The following is a 23,870-nucleotide window of genomic DNA, read 5'->3' on the forward strand; positions in this document are numbered from 1 at the left end:
CAGTTTAGGCCCGCTCCCACAGGGATCCCTGTGGGATCAGGACATCCCCCGAGTGGTCCTGGATTGTGAGAGGGTGCAGGCTGGGCTGAGGGACCCCCTCCCCCCGTGCACAAATTTTGTGCACTGGGCCTCTAGTATTACACTAAGACTGTATTGTAATAATTAAGATACAACAAAGAAAATATTTATTAAAAGATAATTTTCTTTAATAATGTAATCTATCTATATAATCTATCTATATAAAAGGCTAATATGCTAAGTGTCTGACCATCTGACCGGTCACTATGATGCACACTGACCACCAGGGGGCAGACACTCAATGCAGGAGCTGCGAGCTGCAGTGACTTGGCAGCGACGGTTCTCGGGTGATGCACCACAAAACCAGAGAGGAGGGAACCCAATTGTAGTGATGGTTTCACAACTCTTGTGAATCTACTAAAAACTAGCGAATTGTGAAGATATACCAGCATGATTACTTTGGGGTGATAAGGTTACAAGTGCCTTTTGTTTTCATCTTTTCCCTTTGTCTTTCTCTCCATAGATGCTTCCTCCAGGGCTGAACACCTGTGAGATATTGCAGAGGGGCCTACAGCAGGGGCTGCCCTAGAGGACCCTTAACATCCTTCCCTACTCTCAGAGCTTAAGATTTACCCTGGAAAATACTAAGAGGTGGGTTAATATTTAATCAACTTGGAGGAGCAAGGTTCTCCTCTAGACGATCAGAAGCATCGCTGTGATCAAACCTGCCACTTACATTCCTTTAGGAACTTACCACACTGTAGTTCTTCAGAGCCAGGTGGGCTTTGCCCATGTGGAAATAAGCTTTTGTGCATTTTTCATCACACTGCATGAAAGAGAATGACTAGTCAGACGCCTCAGAAGGTTGGGGTCACCAGCACCCCCTGACTGCCCAGCTAACCGTAGAGGCCAGGCTCTGTTCTCAGGACAGATCCCAGAGTGGACAACTAACCCTTTCCCATCTGGGACCAAGCTAACTGATGCCTGCAAGGAGCCAGGAAACATGAGAAAGTTCTCTAGCAAACTGATTAATGATGCCCGTCAGTTTGCATTTCCATTTAATGACACTCAGTCAGGAAAGAAACCAGAAACCTTATTTGGAAGAGCTCCTGGGCTTGGCCGGACATAGGAACTGCCTGGGACACTTATAAAACTGCTACCGGCCAGGCTGAACCCCACATCAATTACACTGTACTTTGGGTGGGCTCAGGCATCAATATTTTTTTAAACTTTCCAGGTGACATAAATGCAGCCAGGCCTGAGAACCACCGGTTTGTTAAATGAGAGGACACTTTATTCTGGGTAAGCAGCAGAGGTTATCATTTTATCTAGGCCTGGGAAGTTCCTTCCCTGATATTAACCACAGTACATACACTGGGACCTTATCCTTTTATCACTGAAGGTCAGGAGGGATGCCCCCTTCAAAAGGCAGGACTGACACCTGAGGCTGAGACTCAACTATTTGCACAAGGGCCCTGCTCCTGCCTGCTCCTAATTATTATTCCAAAGGGAATGACTGGCACAAAGACATAAGCTGCAATTTAAAACATCCAATTAAGTAATTGAATCCCCTTTATGTACAAGGTATTGGGCTGGGTCAGATTTAAAGAGGTTAAGAGTGAGGCTCTCAAGAAAACACACAAACAAAAAGAAATTAAAACAAAAAAAAAGAGTGAGGCTCAGGGTCTAAAACGTCTGGGGTGAACCCCTAGGTTGGCTCTCACCAGAAGTGGGATGTTGACTAGGCCCCCTGACTTTCCTGATGCTCATTGTCCTCATGTGGAAAATGAAGATAATTATAGACAGTCTCTCTCTCTCTCTCTCTCTCTCTCTCTCTCTCTCTCTCTCTCTCTCTCTCCCCATCTCTCACTCTCTCTCTGTTGTTGTGAGGGGGAAATGCTTGTCAAACACTAGTATGGTGCCCATGAGATGGTATCTGAGGCTGCTGCTGTAGTTACAATAGCAACCCATTTCAGGACAAGAGAGAAATGTAAAGAAAAATGAAATAACATTAGAAGAGGTAACAATAATTGTTATTGGAGAGCCCTTTATAGAGGCATGAATTTTCATGAATATCGTTTTCTGACTTGTTGCTGAGTGAATGAATGGCAGTAATAGTACTAATAGTGCATTTGCATACAGTCCCTTCCATATGGTTCATATAAATTATTTTATACAAACTTTAAACCAGCTCTATGACATATAGTTATTATCCTCATTTTACAAACGAGGAAACTAAGGGTTAAAGGTCACATAGATGCCAAGTGGAAGAGCTGGGATTTAAAATCTGGCCATTTGATTCCAGGCACCAAAGGCTCAAAAATTATGCCAAATCTCCTTCAGAAAAGTGCTCTAGCAGCTCAGCAGAAGATGATGCACTCTGAAGAAACAGTCTAACAAAGGGCAGCAGGGGAGGATGGACCCGAGCTGGATCCTGAATGTACAGAGAGGTAAAGAGAGGATGAAGGGAATGGACTGAGCAAGGTCGAGGTCAGAGAGTACAGGGAGCTACAGTGGACCTGGAGCAGGTGCTGACAGAGGGGAGACCAGGCTGGGAGTCAGCAAGACAGTGTCTCCACATGGGAGGCCTTAAATGCTGGGCTCGAGCAGGATGACTGATCCGTGGCTGTGGTTGGAGAGTTGGTCTGGAGGCGGAACTGACCAGAGGGAAAGGCAGGGAGATAAGGGAGGAGACCAGAACAAGCACGTAGGAGGGCTAACATCTGATGTCCTAGTGACTGTGGGAGTGAAAGGACAAGTGCAGACACCAGAGCTCCGTCAAAGGAAGACTTGAGCGGCATCAGCTAACCATAAGTGGTAAGGGAAGGAGGATGTCATGTCAAAAGTTTTGGGATGCCTAAGCCTGGAAGACATTGTGTGCCATTAGCAGGCTGAAGGGAAGATGAAGGGTTTGTTTCAGATGCTGCCCAGCAGATGGAAATTGGCAGGAGGCATAGACACGCAGCCCTGGAGCCGGGGGGCGCACACTGGGGAAGTAGGTCTGAGAGCCACCTGCAGAGATGAGAGTTGAACCGTGAGCGGAAACAGGAGCTTTGAGGACTGAACCCTGGAGGACTGAGAAGATGGGGTTGAGGAAGCGGAAAAGGCATGGCCAAGCTGCAGCACCCGGCTCAGGAGAGCCACATGTCCACAGAACCATCACAACCGGAGGACCAGCGCCGGGCCCATGCCCACTGTGGGTCACCGGGAAGGGGTGTCGCTGGGACACCTTCCTCAGTCACTGAGCGAAGGGCTGCTAGTGGATTTTCTCCTTCTTCTGCTTCGATCTCGGGTGAGCTCATATCCCCTTGCAGGGAATCCTGCCTTGGAGGAAGACGAGTTTTATTGTAGGAAGACATGTTTACTGTGAGGAAGACGAGCTTTATTGTGCAGGAAGTGTTCTGCTGAGAGAGCAACAGTCTGACCCCAACTAAAACCGGCTTTGCTACCTGATCTTCCTGACAAGGAACATCAGTCTTGAAATATCATCCTGGGCCTGTCTCTACCAATTCAGAGCTGTCAGAAACACTCAACCGGCACGCATGTACTAATACTATTAAAAGTGGAGCGCACTGGCCTTCACTATTGATGCAGTGCTTTTAAAGAGAGTGAAGCTTTTTAGTTCATGGCTTTGATGTAGCACTAACCACTGCTAGGTTTCAGAACCCCTCTACATTTTCCTCCATCCCTCCAAATGTTTACCCCAACTCTTCAACTGGGAGCCTTGCTGGGCCTTTAACAAGGTTGGCTGCTGAGTGTCAGTGTCTTCTAATGTCAGCTCTGCTGGGCCGGCTCTGGCCTGGGTTTCACTCTTAATTACATTGTGCTTAGATCAACATTTGGGATCAGACCAGTGTGTTATCCTGAGTCCGAGACGGTGTGACTACCGCTTTGGTTCTTTTCAGATCAGAAAAGATATTCCTGGGAGCCCCAAGAGGTGATGCCGTTTCTTCCACAGAAGGGAGTGAGACCCCTGGCCAGGGGCTGTGGGTTCAAGGTTCCTGTGAAGAGGCATTTTGGTAGATGGTTCAGAGCACAGCGTACTGTTAGACCGACATCCGCTGTGTGGTCCTGTGCAGGTTACTTCACTAATCTCAGAGGCCCGGTTTCCACGCCAGAAAAATAAGGATAACAGGGGTACTGAACACAATAGAATAGAATGACGTGAGGCTCAAATGTCAAGGCCAGCAAGCAGCAAATGCTGGGTTGGTTTTGCTCTAATTGTTAGGACATCTCTCTTCTCTTACAGATGATGGTAGGAAAAGAATCATGACCCAGTGGAGTGACAAAGCAGGCTGGTGGCCTGTGCTGGAGCTATGGGGCCCCACAGTTCCTGTAACATGACTGTGATGATGGCCGAGTCGCTACCACATGCTCTAGGGGAGGAAGAAGTCAAGCACACAGACGGTGGCTTGGGAGGATCCCTGAAGTTTCATAAACCGTAGCAAAGGTGAACTTGCACTCCACTCCCGCTCCTGGCCTACCTCGCAACAGGAAGCACGGCATGTGGCCAGCACGTGCGGCACAGTGTGCTCCTGCTTGGGCCACGTGCCCATTCAGCTGCGGTCAGAGTGCTGTTCGGGGAATCAAGTCCCAAGATAAGTCTGGTACGTTCTCCTGGCACTTCAATTGTGCTTGATTTTGTTATTTAAAACTAGAGGCCTGGTGCACGAAATTCGTGCACTGGGGGAGGGTGTCCCTCAGCCCAACCTGCACAATCTCCAATCTGGGACCCCTCGGGGGATGTCTGACTGCCTCTTTAGGCCCTACAGGGATCGGGCCTAAAGAGGCAGTCAGACATCCCTTTCACAATCTGGGACTGCTGGCTCCCAACTGCTCGCCTGCCTGCCTGATTGCCCCTAACCACTTTTGCCTGCCAGCCTGATCACCCCCTAACCCAGTGATGGGCAACCTTTTGAGCTTAGTGTGTCAAACTTCGCCAAAAAACTGAGCATAACTCGGGTAGTGTGTCACTTTGAGGAAAAAACTAACTCCAAGACTCTAGTCGCAAATGTTTCATCCTCGGGAGCAGCAAATGTTTCATCCTCGGGAGCAGCAAATGTTTCATCCTCGGCATGCTGCCGCGTGTCATCAGAAATGGCTACGCGTGTCAGTGCTGACATGCGTGTCATAGGTTCGCCATCACTGCCCTAACCACTGCCCTGCCAGCCTGATCGACGCCTAACTGCTCCCCTGCCAGCCAGATCATCTCCAACTGTTCTCTCCTGACAGCCCGGTCACCCCCAAATGCCCTCCCCTGCATATTCTCTCTTTATTAGATAGGGTTTTTTCTTTAACATATTGGACAACTCTAACTGGTTTGGCTCAGTGGATGGAGTGTCGGCCTGCAGACTCAGGGTCCTGGGTTCGATTCCGGTCAAGGGCATGTACCTTGGTTGGGGGAACATACTGCAGGAGGCAGCTGATCGATGTTTCTCTCTCATAGATGTTTCTAGCCTCTATCCTTTTCCCTTCCTCTCTGTAAAAAATCAATAAAATTTATTTAAAAAAAACATATTGGACAGTGTACCTGCTGTGGTCTTGACAAAACAGTAAAAATGTAAACCCAAACTAAAAGAGTCATAAAATAAACTCCTTAAACAGGAATTTCATGAGACTTGGAAAGGTGATATCCTGTGGTTGTTTCTTCCTTTTTTTCTTCTCTTTCTTTTTCTTGATGTTTCATCCTTTGTCCTTTCTTACTTTTCTCCTTCTATTCCTTTTCTATCCTCTCTTTCTCTAAACTTTTCCTTTGGTAGAATCATCAGTACTTGACTCGCTCCCTGGGGGCGCCGGTGCCTCCCAGCCAGACACCTAGGGCTGCCTCTGGGAGGGGATGGCAGTGTGGGGTCGTGGGCGCCTTCCATCCAGACACCCCGGGCTGCCTCTGGGAGGGGATGGCAATGTGGGGTCGTGGGCGCCTTCCATCCAGACACCCCGGGCTGCCTCTGGGAGGGGATGGCAGTGTGGGGTCCTGGGCGCCTCCTATCCAGACACCCCGGGCTGCCTCTGGGAGGGGATGACAGCGTGGGGTGGCGGGCGCCTCCCATACAGACACCCTGGGCTGCCTCTGGAAGGGATTGACTGCGTGGGGTCGTGGACGCCTCCCAGCCAGACACCCCAGGCTGACTCTGGGAGGGGATGAAGGCGTGGGGTCATGGACGCCTCCCAGCTGGACACTTGGGGCTGCCTCTGGGAGGGGTTGGCGGCGTGGGGGCGCGAATGCCTCCGAGCCAGACACCCCGGGCTGCCTCTGGGAGGGGATGGCAGTGTGGGGGCGCAGATACCTCCCAGCCAGACACCCCGGGCTGCCTCTGGGAGGGGTTGGCGGCGTGGGGTCATGGGCGCCTCCCAGCCAGACACCCCGGGGCTGCCTCTGGGAGGGGTTGGCAGCGTGGGGTCACGGGCGCCACCCAGCCAGACACCCCGGGCTGCGTCTGGGAGGGGATGGCGGTGTGGGGTCACGGTCGCCTCCCAGCCAGACACCCCGAGCTGCCTCTGGGAGGGGTTGGCGGTGTGGGGGCGCGGCTGCCTCCCATCCAGACACCCCGGGCTGCCTCTGGGAGGGGTTGGTGGTGTGGGGTCGCGGACGCCTCCCAGCCAGACACCCCGGGCTGCCTCTGGGAGGGGATGACGGCGTGGGGTCGCGGACGCCTCCCAGTCAGACACCCCGGGCTGCCTCTGGGAGGGGTTGGCGGTGTGGGGTCGCGGTCGCCTCCCAGCCAGACACCCCGGGCTGCCTCTGGGAGGGGTTGGCGGTGTGGGGGCGCGGCTGCCTCCCATCCAGACACCCCGGGCTGCCTCTGGGAGGGGTTGGCGGTGTGGGGTCACGGGCGCCTCCCAGCCAGACACCCCGGGGCTGCCTCTGGGAGGGGTTGGCGGTGTGGGGGCGCGGCTGCCTCCCATCTAGACACCCCGGGCTGCGTCTGGGAGGGGTTGGCGGTGTGGGGTCTCGGGCGCCTCCCAGCCAGACACCCCATGCTGCCTCTGGGAGGCGATGGCGGCGTGGGAAACAGATGCCTCCCAGCTGGACACCCCGGCTGCCCGGCTCTCAGCGGCAGCCCTCCCTGGGACTGGGGGACTCCGGCGGGGCTGAGAGTACTGATCGCCGCCATCTTGTGGCTATGGGGGCCGCCATTTTTGTCGCGGAGGTACGGTTAATTTGCATACTACTCTATTATTAGATAGGATAATATGAATACATTAAGACATACAGATAAATTGTATGGAGTGCAATGCAAAATTCACACGGATTTTTAAGATAAAAAACATCTCCAAAAAGAAATTTAATGCTCTCTGCCTCTAGACCCTCCAGGGGCTCTGCTCATTCCGTTGGCAGCACGTTGGCGAGGAAGTATGAGAAGCACTGGTCTTGGTTGTTTAAAGCCCCCGTGAAAGAGCAATTTAGGGGAATATGGATTAAGGGCTATTTAACTATTTAGTATCTGAAATAATGTCTCTAAGAGGTGCTCATGACATTTATCTTTTAAAAGCCTTTCCAATATTCTCCCTAACAGTCCCCACCTTTCATTGTCTATTCTGGCAGATTTTGGAGGAAATGCCAAGCACAGTATTATGCTACTATCTGCCTGAGGCCTGACTAGCATCCAGGCTGAACAACGGGAATTCTTTCTTCTGATTAATCCGCTACAAAGAGAGGATGCTGGCATACATTTCCAAATGCTTAGGGCTGGAGGGAAAAGCACAGACCGATGGGGAAGAATGGCGCTGCGGAAGCAAGCTCCCACTGGCTGGACAGAGAGGAGGAGGCATGACCGCTGTCACGGGAAACAACGTGTCTGCTGACACAACAGCTGAGGATGCCCGCTGCACTGAACCCTGGAAAACCAGTATGAACAGCAGCCTCTCTGGAGCACTTACTGAGAGTAGGTATTTTATGTACATTGTCCCAACCCTCAAGACAACGCTATTCTAGCTGTTTTCTAGGCGAGGAAACTGGGGCTCTGACGGCAGTACCTCTACCCTTGCCCACCAGCACACATTGGCAGGTCCCCTCTACTCATTTCAGGACTGAAGCCTCTGGCCCAAGCCAACCCCACTCCATCCTGTGGAAAAGGAAACACTTTCTTACCTTCAGGGCCCAGTCACAGTCCACTAGTGCCTTCTGGTAGTCCCCAAGTTTTATATAAGCCTGTAATGACAGATAGCTGCTCTTCACATACAACTCCGTAGCAAGCGGTCTTTCACTAACACAGAAAGGGCAGTCCAATGGTGATGAGAAGTAACTGGTCCCTCCCCACATCACTCAGGGTCCCAGCACATAACAGATGGCTATCATCATGCTAACATGATAATGAGGGGAGTTTAATAAGGGGACTATGTACAAGGTGAGGGCAGGACTTAGGGAAACCAATAGGAATGTTACAGAACCCAGGCTAGCAACTGTGGACAGCCATTAATTACCATTGCTAGAGCTGCAGGGACAGGAAGAGGAGCGATGAGCAAACCAGGAGAGGACAGCTTTGTGAAATGATAAAGGTAATAACAAAGACAATGACAAGTGTTGGTGAAAGTGTAAAAAAATCAGAGCCCTCATACACAGCTGGTAGGAATGTAAGATGGTACAACCACTTTGGAAGCCGGTCTAGCAGTTCCTCAAAAGATAAAACATACAGTTACCGTATGATCCCAGGAGGACTGCAAACAAAAGTTCATGGAAAAACTTGTACACAAATGTTCACAGCAGCATTATTCATAATAGTTAAAAGGTAGAAACAATTCAAATGCCGATCAACTGGTGGATAAATAAAATGTGGTATAGCCATACGATGGTATATTATCTATATAGTATATAAAAGCCTAAGCAACCAAACAACCGGTAGACCAGTCGCTGTGATGCGCACTGACCACCAGGGGCAGACGCTCAATGCAGGAGCTGTCCCCTGGTGGTCAATGTGCTCCCACAGTGGGAGTGCCGCTCAGCTGACCGACGGGTGCCAGACGCAGGGCTCACGGCTGGCGAGCGCCACTGTGGTGGTGCGAGCCTCTCCCTATCGGGACTGACTGGGTGCAAGCCACAGCAGGTGCAGCAGAGCCGGGATGAGCGGGAGCGGCAGGCAGGAGCAGCAGGTGGCGTTGGATTGCCGGTTTTGGTCTGATCCCCGCAGGCCACCCCAAGGGACACCACCGGTGCATGAATCTGTGCACTGGGCCTCTAGTCTATACTAATAAAAGGGTAATATGCTAATGAAACTGGATGGACTGGATGTCTTCTGAACATCCTTTCTGACAAAGCCAGGGGCGTGACAGACCTGCAAACCGCCCGCGGCCCCTCGCCCAGGCCAGCCCCACCCTCAGTGGGGACCCCCACCTTGATCAGGGTCGGGGCTGGCCTGCAAACCCCATGGCCCCTCGCCCTGACTGGCCCTGCCCCCTTCAGGGCAGGCCAGCTGGTCCCCACCTGTGCACTAGGCCTCTATCCTATATAATTATACTATATAATAAAAGGGTAATATGCAAATTGACCCTAACGGCAGAACGACTAGAATGACCACTAGACCAGTCACTATGAGGTGCACTGACCACCTCTTGGTCCCTTTCCCTGGCCAGCAGGCTCCAATCGCCTGATGGCCACCTGCGGCAGGGGCGGGGCCAGCGAGTGGGCAGGAACAGCAACCTCTCGGTCCCTTCCCCCAGCCATCAGACACTGATCACCCGATGGCGAATGGGGAACTGGGGATGGGTGGTGGCAGGGGACAGGGCCAGCTGCGGGCATCTGGGGAAAATGGCCCTGATCGCAGGCCAGGCCTAGGGATCGTACCTGCGCACAAATTTTGTGCACCGGGCCTCTAGTTCATCAATGAAAAGGAATCAAGTACTGATCCATATTACAACATGGATGAATCTTGAAATCAATCCTATATAATAAAGAGGTAATATGCAAATTGACCCTCACATCGTAACGCCGTCACAAGATGGCTGTACCCACAGCGGAGGCGGGGTTCCCGTAACAAGCTATAATGAGCGATCAGTAGGAATCTGAGGCTGCATGGTGCCAGGCCGGGGCAGGGAACCTGAGGCTGCACTCTGCACTCGACAGGGCTTGAGGGGGGACCTGAGGCTGCGCCCCCTGCCCAGTGCCAGGCCAGGGGACCTGAGGCTGCATGCCCCCCCTGCCTGGTGGGGTTTGATGAGGGTGGGGCCGGCTGGGTCTGGGTCTTGTGCAATTTTGAGGTGCACACAGGTGGGTGGAGACTTGACTCTGGGTCCTGCGGTGCACCCCAGACTCTGACAGGAAGAAGATTTTCATATACTTTTTACTAATTTTCTTTCATCTCTGACACTTCTATTATAGAGAAAAGGAAAATAGCAATATTAAAATATTTTGTCTAATTACTTTTTAATGTGCACGAATTTTGTGCACTGGGCCATTAGTATGTTAAATAAAAGAAGCCAGACACAATAGGTAAAATATTATATGATTTCACTTATATGAAATGCCCAGAGTTATCAGATGTATAGAAGATAAAAGTTATAGCAAGTCCTTGAATAACATAGTTTTGTTCAACATCATTTTGTTATTATGTTGCTGAGATGCCAGTAGGAAGTTAACTCATGTATATCAACTAGCCTCAGGTAAAACTGGTTTTCTTACCCGTCATTTTGCTCAAAGCTGCAGAAACTGGACTTACTATAGCCTAGTGGTTGCTTAGGACTGGGGGTGGAGGAGAAAAGAAATGAGAGTGGGGGTGAGCTGCTTAAAGGGTTTCTTTTTGGGATAATGAAAATGTTCTAAAATTGACTGTGGTGATGGTTGCACAACCCTGAATATACTAAAAACCACTGAAATGTACACTTTAAAGTGAACTGTATGCCACTTATCTATATACTAGAGGCCCAGTGCACAAAATTTGTGCACGGGTAGGATCCCTAGGCCTAGCTGGCTATCAAGGCCGATCAGGTTCCCTGCCTCCCCGCCTCCTCCTTCCCTTGCCACCCATGCACCTCCACCACGCAGTTCCCCCCGACTTCCCGCCTCCTCCTTCCCTCACTCCCTCAGCACCCTGCTGCCACCGCTGGTCACCTGCCATGTTCTGCACCACCCCCTGGTGGTCAGCACACATCATAGCAAGCAATCGAGCTCCCGTTCTCCTGGTTGAACTCCCGAGGGGACACTTTGCATATTAGCCTTTTATTTATATAGATATAAAAGCCTAATATGCTAAGTGTCTGACAGTTGGACCGTTTGACCAGTCGCTATGACACACACTGACCACCACAGGGTAGATGCTCCGACTGGTAGGTTAGCTTGCTGCTGGGGTCCGGCCGATCAGGACTGGGTGAGATGGGCCACATACGCCCTGGAGCCCTCCCGCGATCCCTCCTTGGCCCTGATTGTATACCGGTGGGGTCCCTTGGCCTGGCCTGTACCCTCTCACGATCTGGGACCCCTTGGGGATGTCAGAGAGCTGGTTTTGGCCTGATCCCTGCAGGCCACGCTGAGGGACCCCACCAAACATGCACCGGGCCTCTAGTCTATAATAATAAAAGCAAAATATGCTAATTAGACTGGACGTCCTTCTGGATGACCTTCTGGACAAAGCTGGGGCTGTGAGGGAAGCCCGGGTCCCGGGTGCCTGCTGGCAGCGGAGAGAAGCCCGGGTCCTGGGTGCCAGAGGGAAGACAGTGCCAGCAGCCAGGGGAAGGAAGGCCTACTCTTGCACTAATTTTGTGCATCGGACCTCTAGTATTTCAATAAGACTGTTACCAGAAAAAGATAAAGTTTGTCTTTCCTCATGAGCATAACAAGAAGAAATACAGGAAAAGGGAAGATGTTTAAGAGTTAGAGCATCACCATGAACCCTAGTGCTCTTGGGATCCTCTAGAATTAGGGGAAATCTGGAAAATCAAGAATGGACTCAGAATTCTGTGATCCATTCAAACTAAACCGATTTAGTTCACCCATAGTTTCAAAGAGCTAGTGGCATGTAAACAAATGAAAGGATGTTTAACAGCCAGCACAGTGGCTACGGGCCCTCTGTCCTAATTACTGGACACAACAGGTGGTCTGTGAATTCTCATCAAGATGCACTTGGTCACTAAGCACTCTTCTTCTGCACAGTTCCCTAAAAAGCAGGGATCACCCCATTATAAGACAGGAAAGCCAGGCACCAGGGGGATGAGTGGCTTTGCAGAGTCCCATAGGTCATCACTAGTAGAGTCCACACTCCGTGGAGGTTTGCACCAGGGCACCGTGACATTCTTACAATAAAGCTGATGAGATACCTAAAGCTGATGGTCGGGGTCATAACTCATGGGGAAGGCCAGCATTCAACCAACGTGAGGAGGGAGCCGGCAGCAGCCAGCTAAGGAATTCCTGCAGGAAGCTGCTACAGGGGCTTTCATTAACTTGAATTGTGTACTAACTGAAATTGGAGGACTCTGACCCTGAGCTTTCTGTTCCATCCTCTCCTCAGGGTTTGGGTTGCATTTGAAAGGCAGAGGATGTGAGTTGGAAAATAACATTCTTCTAGACAACTGTAGCCATGATGTCATGACACTGCTATTCAGGAAACATACAGACTTGGAAAGGTCTGCATGGGTTTCAACAATTTCTCTACAGCCTTTCCTTTTACTTTTTCTTTTCTTTTGTTCTTTCTCAATACCCTATAACTTCCCCATTCCCTTTTGCTTTTCCACATTTTAAGAACTACTTTTTCCAAATGATTTATCTAAATGACACCAGCAATCCATTGATCATAACATTAGCTCCAGGAGGAAAACAAAGCAATGAAAGGTCAGTTTCTCTCTACCAAGCGGAAACTGACAGGGTCCTTATGACATGTTTTCTAATATTACATGCGAACAGGGAGGCATCTTAAAAACAATCAATGACTCAAATGATTCCCAACACCAGGCAGCACATTTGCATTTATTTGTCTCCAAGTAAGCTTTCTCTTTGGGAAGCTGGGAGGAACTGTTTCACCAAAGCTTTTGATGCATTTACTTATTTTCATCTATAGTCATTCTTATGTGATTCTCCAGAACTAATCAAAGTGCTATTTAAATCTGAGTACAGTAAAAATATAACTAATTTAGATGAATCAGGGTATAGACCATCTGAATTACATATAAATCTGAGTAACATAACAGTTTCAAAGCAATTCAATTTTATTGCTTTCAAATAACTTCAGAGTAACAAGACTGAATAAGCATTAGTAGGTAAATGTTTCAGAGACCAATTTAGGGATAAATAAAAAGGAACTACAATTATTATATTAATTGTTTGCATTTAAATGTTTCTTTTGAAGTGGCAACAGAAACTTAATTCCCTTAAATTGACTTATTATGCCTCCAGTGTTATGTATCTGCAAAGAATTTATTGAACATCTGTTATAAATAAAGCATTGGGAGAAAAATGTATGGCAGTTTTTGCCCTAAAAAATGTATGATCTTGTTAGGGTGATATAATGTACACTAAATGCTAAGTCAATCCTTGGATATTTTATTCACCAATCATTTCTTTATAACAATTTTTCCACTAGTGGGACTAGGTAAATGTCATCTCAACGTGAGTACAAACTGCTGAGCTAATGAGTTTGGATTTATTTATCATTAAATCACTGTTACTTCCCAAACCTTTGGCTTCCAAGCATGGATTCAACACCCTATAACTTCCCTGATCCCTTTTGCTTTTCCACATTTTAAGAACCACAGCGGTCCTGTTTGCACCACTCTTCCTCAGCACACACAGCCAGGCATCCTTAATCTCGAGTTACAAAAACTGGAGCTGATGCGGGCTCTTCCTCTTGTAATGACACAGCCTCAGCTCATTTCACATGGATCCTGCTGACAGACACTGACCATTAGATAGTCACACCCAGGAAGCTGCCAGTTTTCCAGGCCTGAGCAACAGAGTTCTACCACACACAGACTCAGGTGCTTTTCAAGATAAGGTCACAGGTAACATTTTGTTTCAACTGAGAACTATCCACCTTGTCCCTTTTTTAACTAGTAGATAATAAACATCTGGGTGACAGTTTTTACATGGAATTCCAGGAAACGGAGCCCATCTATACTAAGAGAGGAATATGCAAATTGTCCAGGACACTGTCAGAGTAATGACCGAACAGCAGGCTGCATGGGGAGACCAGGCCGGCAGGGGGGTTAGTGAGGGACGACCAAACGACTGAACAGCAGGCTGTGTGGGGTGACCAGGCCAGCAGGGGGGTTAGTGAGGGACGACCAAACGACTGAACAGCAGGCTGCGTGGGGCGACCAGGCCGGCAGGGGGTTGCAGTTGGGGGCAACCAGGCCAGCAGAGGGGGGCAGTTGGGGATGACCAGGCCGGCAGGCAGGCAGTTGAGGGTGACCAGGCCAGTAGGGGGGGGTAGTTGGGACAACCAGGCTGGCAGGGGGGGCAGTTAGGGGCGACCAGGTCGGCAGGAAGAGGGCAGTTGGAGGCGACCAGGTTGGCAGGGGGGGATGTTGGGGGTGTCAGGGGGGCAGTGAGGGGCAATCAGGCTGGCAGGCAGAGGCGGTTAGGGGTGGTCAGGCTGGCAGGGGGGGCAGTTAGGGGTGATCAGGCAGGCAGGCAGGTGAGCAGTTAGGAGCCAGCAGTCCCGGATTGTGAGAGGGATGTCCTAGTGCTGGTTTAGGCCCGATTCCTGGGATTGGGCCTAAACTGGCAGTTGGACATCCCCCAAGGGGTCCTGGATTGGAGAGGGTACAGGCTTGGCTGAGGGGACCCCACCCCCATGCATGAATGTCATGCACCGGGCCTCTAGTCCTTTATAATAAAAGCCCAGCAACTGAAACAGTGGAATGACCACAACGACCAGAGACCAGAACTACCAGCCTCTAGCACTGGCTGGCCCCACCCCCCAGCAGGGACCCCCACCCCGATCGGGGGGCGTGACCGGCCTGCAAACAGCCCATGGCCCCTTGCCCGGGGGCGGGACCCCTCTACCTCACTGGGGCCCCCATCAGGGTAAGCCAGCTGGCCCCCACCTGTGTACTAGGCCTCTATCCTATATAATAGAAGAGTAATATGCAAATTGACCCTAATAGTGGAACAACCAGAACGACGGCTGGATCAGTCACTATGAGGTGCACTGACCACCTCTCGGTCCCTTTCCCTGGCTGGCAGGCTCTGATCGCCTGATGGTGAATGGGGAACTAGGGTTAGGTGGTGGGGGATGCGGGCGGTGCCGTGCCAATCGCCCCCCACACAGTAGGCGACCCGCCGTGGGGGCAGGGCCGGCAAGCAGGCGGGAACAGCTGACCTCTCAGTCCCTTCCCCCAGCCATCAGGCACAGATCACCCAATGGCGAATGGGGAACCGGGCGGGGTGGGTGGCGGTGGGGCGGGGGGTGGGTCCAGCTGCAGGCAGCTGGGGAAGATGGCCCTGTTCACAGGCCAGGCCTAGGGACTGTACCCACACAAGAATTTTGTGTGCTGGGCCTCTAGTCTATGATATAAAACTGAGGTATTAGGGATTTCAGAGACTCACAATTGGCTCTAGGCCAGTGGTTCCCAATGTGGGGCACATGTCCCACAGGGGGGCAATTTGACTTTTAAGGGGGGCAATTAGAGAATGAGTTATTAACAGTGAATTTTCTGCATTTCTTATGGTTCTAGGGGCCTCATATACAGTATATAAATATATATTGTGACATTTATGCATTTCAGTTCTCTACTATGTTTTGAAACTTTATTTGCTATTTTTTCATGTCACTTCATATTATTTTTTAAACAATTTCTTAGTGATTTCTTCCTCAGTACTTCAACTGTCTTTTCGTTCTTTTACTTTTCTCTTTCATAGATGCCATGTTCTTTGGAAGCTTGTTTAGACCAAGTTAATAGCCTTTTAGGCTTCCTCCATGTGAATAGGAGTTCAATTTTTGAATAAGAATTATATGTCATGGGTCGGGGGATCAGAATTTTAGAAATGCTTAGGTGGGGCATGACCAAAAAAAGGTTGGGAACCACTGCTCTAGACCTATCATCTGTCCAGTCTTGGAATCTTAATCAAAGAGGGATGGATACAATGGGTAAGAAATTAACAGGAGAGCAACCCTTGGAAGTTTAGACTACCGTTAAACCGGAGGCTGGACAGCCCATGGTGGCAGAATCCCAAGGTCTCACAGGTCATTTCATGCCACTAGTTTTCTCCTTTACACACATGGAAAGTGCCTGGTTACCACCAGCGATGCGCTCGAGTTGACTTATATGGACAGAATTGATTACAGAGGGTTCTTCCCAAGCCCTCCTCCAATGATTTCAAGTTGGTAGTTTGAAATTGGACCATGGTGAGAGTATTTACATGGTGGAAATTGGCAAATGCTCCATACAAGTCAGCTTTTCCCACACCCCAAACAGAGCCAGTTGTCATGGATACCATCCAGGCTCATCTTTCTCAGATTTCACAAGGTTCTCGACTCTGTTGCTGAGAAAACCCCATGGACCCGCGTGGCTCACTGACCTGGGCTCGGTTGGTGTACAGCACCTTCATGTCCTTCAGCTTCTCCAAACCCTCACTGTAGCAGAGGATGGCCGTCTGGTAATCGCCTCTGACAAATGCCTCATTCCCTTTTCCTTTGAGGGCTAAGAGAACAAGTCATACAGGTGAGCTCTCTACACACTGCAGAATGCTTTCAGATTTTATTCCCCTGATTTCCGACTGCACTCTGAAGGGCACAGCTTATATCCATCCAACGGGGACCTGTCACTTGTGTCTCTGCAGATAGTTCAGGATTGGCTTCTTTAAGGATTTCTTTCTCCACATTCACCCCAAATCTTCTAAGTAGCTTCTCAGAAAAAGTAAATGTTCCTGCCTCAGGGCTGAGAACCATTCCAAGCTTGCCACAAAGACCAAGTCTACACATCTGGTATCATAAAAAGGGTCAAACCATGACTTTTCTAGCGAATATGCTATCATTCAGTCTGCAGCTCACGTGCCACTGGGTGGTATAAAGTCAACGCTGAAAGCATTCTGTCACGTGTGCTCCCCACACACATGCAACTTGTCTTTTTCATTTCTCCTCTCCCTTCTCATATCTTTGTTTTCTAGTTTCATTTTTCTTTTTTACTTCTTCACCTATGCCTCAGGCTAGCCAGTGTACCTCACTCCCATGCCTCCCTATGTTCCCAGTGTCAGTTAGCACTGCTCAATCTGACATGCTGAGTCCGCCCACATGCTTAGGAAATAGATTGGACTCTGGAGGCTGACCGACAGCTATCTCCTGCTCCCTGTTTGCTGCATCAGGGTCAGGAGACAGGCCACCAATGGTTTCTGCCTGGTCAGGTCCCTCTGCCGAGGTCCATCTGAACCCACCCACTGGGAGTCTTGATGCCCTCAAACATCAGCAGATAGACTGGTTCTAGCACAAATCATCCCAGCTATGGAAAAGCGAAGGCTGACAATTACCATCTGCTAAGGCTCTGTTTTCCTTTCTTCTCTTGGCTCGTTCTTTTGCATCCTTCTCCACAGATGCCAAGAAGGCCTCTGACAGCAGAGTAATTTCAAATATTAAAAAGAAAAATCCAATAGTATAATCAGTTCTTTATCTCACATTTGGAAGAAAACTACTTTAAGGCGTTAGAGACACACTCTCATGCATACACATGTAGGAACACACAATGCACACACACATAACTAAAATGAAATCATCTTAATTTGACATGGTAATCTGTGTCATGTATTATTATACACGATGGCTATGTCTATGCTTCAAATTTGAATTATGGCTTTAAAAAGAGGTTTTCCCCTGAAGACTGACTTTTTTGTTCTATTTAGCATAATGAGCTTCTGAGCTGAGCAACAAAAATGATCTGATCCCTTGAGCAGCTTAGTGTAAACTGGAAGATACAGAACAGCTGAATTCAGTTCACACAAAAGACTGGGCAGAGAAAAGAGAGAAGCCTCCAAGCTGTTCCCTTTGACCACCAGCCACAGAACTGGGTGACAAGTAGGTTTTTGCTCATGGGTTGTTTGTAAACCCAGAGGCTATAATTTAAGGTTCTGGAAGCTGCAGTCAGTAGACACTGATCCTAAAGAAGTCATACACATTGGGAAGAGAGATGCCGCCCTTACCTGCGTTCATTTCATCTGCGTTCTGCAGGCCACAGGTTATCATAAAAACAAAGAAACAAATTTCAGAAACAACGCTGACTAATAAGTATGCAATTACACGTGGAGACTAGGGTCATTCCCTTTAACAAACCCAAAGGACTGTTTAAAGATGACCAGAGGGAGCAAGGAAAAGAAATCAGAGTTTATACTTCCTTTTGGAAAATACATCTAGTATTTTCTGAAAAAAACAAACAAACAAACAAAAAAACCCACAAAACTGTCAGCCTCAGCAGACAGTCTGAGATTAAACTACTCCCAGCTCTGCCTCAGCACAGAGCCTTCACTGTGCCAAGGTATATATAAGTCCCGATAGAAAAAGGCAACCTTCCCAGGAGCTTGTGGAGGGCTGATCGTGGTCTTGTTCAAGGTGGTCCTGCATCCGTCTTCGTCTTGGTCTTCCTCTGTGACCTGTAGCCTCTTTTCTGTCTTGAGGATTGCTTTCTCTTGCACAATTGGGTCATCAGAATTCATCTCCTGGATTAAACTGGCTAGAGAACAAGTCAGACGTGAATCGTTCAAACGAGGTCTTCAATAGGAAAGACTGTTCACTAGAAAGCAGTGTGGAACAGGCATAGGGAGAACTCTTATTTTTCCAGCTTTATTGAGATACAATCTATATAAATAAAGCCTAAGCAACCGTTATGACTGGTCGACTGAATGACCAGTCGACTGCTCGCTATGACGTGCACTGACCACTAGGGGGCAGACACTCATCACAGGAGCTGCCCCCTGGTGGTGAGTGCACTCCCACAGCCAACCTCCTGCAGCCAGCCAACCTCCTGTGGTCCCTCCCCCTGGCCGGCTGGCCCTGATCAGCCCCGATCGCCGGCCAGGCCAAGGGACCCCACCCGTGCACAAATTCATGCACCAGACCTCTAATCTATATATATATAAAAGGCTAATATGCAAAGTGTCCCTTGGGAGTTCCACCAGGAGAACAGGAATTCGATCGCTTGCTATGACATGCGCTGACCACCAGGGGGTGGTGAGGAACATGGCGGGAGACCAGCAGTGGCGGCATTCGGGTGGCGAGGGAAGGAGGAGGCAGGAGGCAGGGAGGCAGGGAACCTGATGAGCCCTGATCACTGGCCAGGCCTAGGGACCCTACTCGTGCACCAATATGTCAACTAGAGGCCCGGTGCACAAAATTGGTGTACACATGATGATTTGATACATATTGTGAAATGATTTCTACCATAAGCTTAGTTAATACATCCATCTCCTCATATAATTACTTTTTGTGTGTTGCTGAGAACATTTGAGATCTACTCTCTTAGTAATTTTCAACTATATAATACAGTATCGTTAACTATAGTCATCATGCTGTATATTAGGTCTCCAGAATAGATTCATCTTACAACTGTAAGTTTATACCCTTTAACCAACATCTACCCATTTGTTTAAGAAGGTTCTAAATAGAAAACAAAAATTAGAACTATTAGAACCAATTAAAAAACAACCCTAAGAACAGGATTTGTTTTGCCTGGGAAAAGGTGCAGATGAATTTAATCATGGCCTTCAAGGAACAGAATTTTAAGCACTTATTTAATTCAACAATTTATGGAGAGCTTATTATGAGTTAGATATTATGCAGAATGCTACAGATAACACTAGTGATTAAAAAAGATCCTTATTTTTAAAGAGCTTACAATGTTGTGTGGGAGACAAATAGGTAAATAAAGGCAGCTCTAACATTACTAAACAATAGCCCTTAATCCTACCCTTATCTGTCTTCACTTTACTGCCCACCCAGCTTAGGTTCCATGGTCCATCGCTTGGCCACCACCCCACCTGCCAGGCAAAACTCCAACTCTAAATGAAATCATCAATTCTTTAATTTTCTGAGCCTTTATCAGGGATGCTGAGAACTGACAGAGAAAGACAGATGGATGCCTGGGGGAGGTGGTCCTAACTCAACTGGACCACCATCCGTTCTCCTTCCCACTACAGAGTGCCCACATCTAACCCGCCCTCCTTCCCACTGCACAGAAAGAGTATCCCTCCTGCTAATGAAGCTAATCTCTCATCCTGTGCTGACCATACCATCATCCTGTTTTGCACCAGGAACCTTGCATCACCAATTAATTACGCCCTTTCCTCAATATTTTCAACCTCTCCCATTCTACCAGCTTCTTCCCATTGGTTTTTAATACACTCTCAGTCTCTCCTAAGGCATTTTCCTGTCCTTATTTCTTCATTTCCCAAAGACTTTTCAAGTTAATTTTTTACCTTTTTTAGTTGTTAAATATTTCAAACAAAGAGTAATATTAATGACATATTTTTTTGTTCCCACACCATCTGTAAGTTAAGTATCCCTTTCCCTCCCAAAAACGTAGTGCTTAAAACAAACTACCATTTATTTAGCTTTATTTAGTTCACAATTCTCTAAGTCAGCAATTTGGGCTAGGCTTAACAGGCCAATTCTTCTGGTTTCCACTGGGCTCATCCATGTTCATGGCCAGCTGTCAGTCATCCAAGTGTCTCTCTTCTGAATATCGGCTGGCTGCTGGGTGGAACAATGGGAGCAACTAGGGAAAGTGTCTCTCATCTCCTGGCATGGGTTTCTAAGAGTGTCATGAGGGCAAGCCCTACTGCACACCTACTTTTCAAGCTTCTGCTTGTGTCATGCTTACAAAGATCCCTTTAGCCAAAGCAGGTCACATGGCCAACCCAGATGCAAGAGATGGGAAGAAACTTGTGACCATTTTCGTGATCTATTAGAGTGTATGTGCTACTAGTTCATGTGCCTGTGTCAGAGACAGAAGAGCACCGCACAGCACTGCTGCTCTGAGTTGTTCTGAGTCCATATATTCTTCTGAATTCTCCTCGACTACGCCAAGTACCAGGGCAGGTTCCTTCTCAAACCCTGCCCCTTGTACAACCATTGGGTCCAAACCTCTCTGCCTAGGGCTGGACCTTCTTGGACGTCAGGTCTTAGACGGAGAGAAGTCATGAGAAGTTGTGGGTGTATAAGAATGAGTCTTGGTTGCAGAAGCCAGTGGCCATGTAGCCATCAGACAACACAGTCCTTCACAGCAATCCCCTATAGGCAGCTGCACACCAGCTGGTAAATACATATCTTTCCCACACAGTGAAAGCAGTCTCTGTACCCATAGTTATTATCTGAGCAGCCGCACGCTGCCTCTAAACTCATCACCTTTCATCGTAGCAGCACCTGAGCTCTCTGCCTGAGCGCTTCAGCCTCTCTGGTTCAGTGGCTTCTCCTGTTTCCCCTGCTTATACTGGCTTCACATGGTAGCTATCTCTGAGCTCTCCACAAGCTCTTAGTCTCTGTGCCTGCTGCCTCTCTCCTCTCTCTAGCTCACTGGCTGGTCAATAACACGCATATACTCCTTAGACAAAGAAGGCTAGTTACCAACAATGACATCAATCATCCTATCTAATAATAGCGTACCATGTAAATTACCATCACTCCGCTATGCCCACGATTGGGCGGCGGAGGCTGGGGGGCGGGACTCAGGGTGGCCTATCCGGCCATTGAGAGGCACGGATCCGCTGCCACTGAGCGGGGCTATCCTGCTGTTGAGAGGTACAGGGGGCTGGACTCCCGCCCCCTGTGCCTCTCAACTGCCAGATCCGGGCCGCTGAGGGGGTCCCACCCTCTGCGCCTCTCAACAGCAGGGGAGACCCCCTCAGTGGCCGCGGACCATCAAAAGTGGGGGAGCGAGCTCTGGCCTCAGTCAGTGAGCCACGGAAACCCGGCAGAGGATGGAGAGCAGCAACGAGGAAGACATGGAGAAGCACCGCATCCACCTACGCCCCGTCACTCTGCGCACACGCTGCACCTCCTGCCCTGTGAAGTCCGGGTTAACCGGCCGCCCCTGTGGGGCGCTTTTTCACCCCGGCCATCCTTCAGGGTCCCGATGGACTCGAAGTGTCGTTTCGGGGCCACAGTCTGAGAGGCGAGGAGGTGGAGGTGCCGCCTGGCCTGCTGGGATACGTGATGGTGATGGAAGAGAAGTCGGTGAGGAAGCAGGACTTTTCAGCGGGATCCGACAAGGAGGAGCAGGAGCTGGTGGAACCCCCGGAGGCGCTGGAATGGGACTTCGACCGCTTTATTCGTGCCTCCGCCAGTTTCAGCCGCTCCACCCTGTGGGGCCTGGAGAGCATCCCTGGCCTGGATGCCAAAGTGCGTGCGGCCCTGACCTGGCCCAGCCTCGCCGAAGCGATCCATAAACAGGTGTCGCAGGACTGAGAACCAGCGCTTGAAACTGGAAGCCACCGATCCCTTCACCAGCTCTCCACTTTGGATCCACTGAGTCCACCACCCCAATAAATGAGCTCTTTCACAGCAAAAACAAAAACAAAAACAAAAAAAACAAAAGTGGGGGACCTGGGTGCCTGTCTGCTCCGGCACCAGGCCTTTCAGAAGCCTCCGCTGAGCCGGAGGCTTCTGAAAGGCCTGGTGCATGAGTGGACAGGCACCCAGCTCCACCGTGAAAAGCGAAAGCGTGTAGGGGACCCTACACGTGCATGATTCAATCATGCACTGGGCCTCTAGTCCTATCTATAAAACAGTAATATGCAAATCATCACTCCGCTACACTCACAAGCCACGCCCACCGGCCACACCCACCGGCCAATCAGAAAGGGAATATGCAAATACACCTAACCAAGATGGCTGCAGCCTCAGAGAGCAGTTGTTGGAACTGGGATATTGGAGCCGAAGATCAGAGGGGAATATCAGAGCCAGCAGGGGTCCCCCACAGGTGATCAGAGCCAGCTGGGGTCCCCCGCAGGCGATCGGAGCCAGCTGGGGGTCCCTGTCCAAGGCCCGAGCCTCAGCCAGAGGCTTGCGGCATTGGCTGGGGGTGGAGCTGGGCCACTGGAACCAGCTGGGGTCCCCTGTGGTGATTGGAGCCAGCTGGGGGTCCCTGACCAGGGCCCAAGCCTCAAACAGAAGCTTGAGGCCTTGGCCTTGGATGGAGCGGGGGATAGAGCCATCTGGGGGTCCCTGCCCAGGGGCCGAGCCTCAAACAGAGGCTTGCAGCATTGGATGGGGGCGGAGCGGGGAGATCAGAGCCAGCTGGGGGTCCTGCCCAGAGCCCAAGCCTTGGCCAGAGGCTTACAGCCTTGGCCATTGGGGCGGAGCCTGGTGATGGGAGCCTGGCGATCAGAGCCAGCTGGGGTCCCCTGAGGGCAATCGGAGCCAGCTGGGGGTCCCTGCCCAGAGCCCAAGCCTCTGCCAGAGGCTTTAGGCCTAGGCTGGGGGTGGAGCCCACGAGCGGAGCCAGCTGGGGGTCCCTGCAGGTGATTGGAGCCAGCTGGGGGTCCCTGCCCAGGGCCCAAGCCTCAGCCAGAGGCTTTAGGCCTTGGCTTGGGGTGGAGCCCTCCAGCGGAGCCAGCTGGGGTCCCTTGCAGGTGATCCGAGCCAGCTGGGGGTCCCTGCCCAGAGCCCAAGCCTCTGCCAGAGGCTTGCAGCCTTGGCCGCTGGGGCGGAGCCGGGCAATCAGAGCAAGCTGGGGTCCCCTGTGGGCGATCGGAGCCAGCTGGGGGTCCCTGCCCAGAGCCCAAGCCTAGAGGCTTGCAGCCTTGGCCGTGGGTGGAGCCAGGCAATAGAGCCAGCTGTGGGTGTCTGTGGGCAATTGGAACCAGCTGGGGGTCCCTGCCCAGGGCCCGAGCCTCAAACAGAGGCTTGCGGCCTTGGCTGGGGGTAGAGCAGGGCGATCAGAGCCAGCTGGGGGTCCCTGCCCAGGGCTGGAGGCTTTAGGCCTTGGCAGGGGTGGAGCCGGAGATC

At 50.3% G+C, this 23,870-nt stretch overlaps 1 protein-coding gene across 1 annotated transcript in view; it reads right to left on the minus strand.

Annotated features, from left to right (window-relative positions):
- TTC12 (tetratricopeptide repeat domain 12) overlaps positions 1–23,870 on the minus strand; it is a gene marked incomplete at its 3' end in the record, with an annotated part of 56,670 nt that overhangs the window by 24,340 nt on the left and 8,460 nt on the right. The window contains exons 2-7 of the mRNA XM_079788480.1: positions 18,437–18,600; positions 18,074–18,095; positions 17,408–17,485; positions 16,463–16,584; positions 8,111–8,170; positions 773–844 (exon numbers count right to left, since the gene is read on the minus strand). Coding sequence (XP_079644606.1) covers positions 773–844; positions 8,111–8,170; positions 16,463–16,584; positions 17,408–17,485; positions 18,074–18,095; positions 18,437–18,600 — 518 coding nt within the window. The remainder of the gene's footprint in view (positions 1–772; positions 845–8,110; positions 8,171–16,462; positions 16,585–17,407; positions 17,486–18,073; positions 18,096–18,436; positions 18,601–23,870) is intronic.

The sequence above is a fragment of the Cnephaeus nilssonii genome (assembly GCF_951640355.1).
Source record: "Cnephaeus nilssonii genome assembly, chromosome: 13".
NCBI lineage: Eukaryota > Metazoa > Chordata > Mammalia > Chiroptera > Vespertilionidae > Cnephaeus > Cnephaeus nilssonii.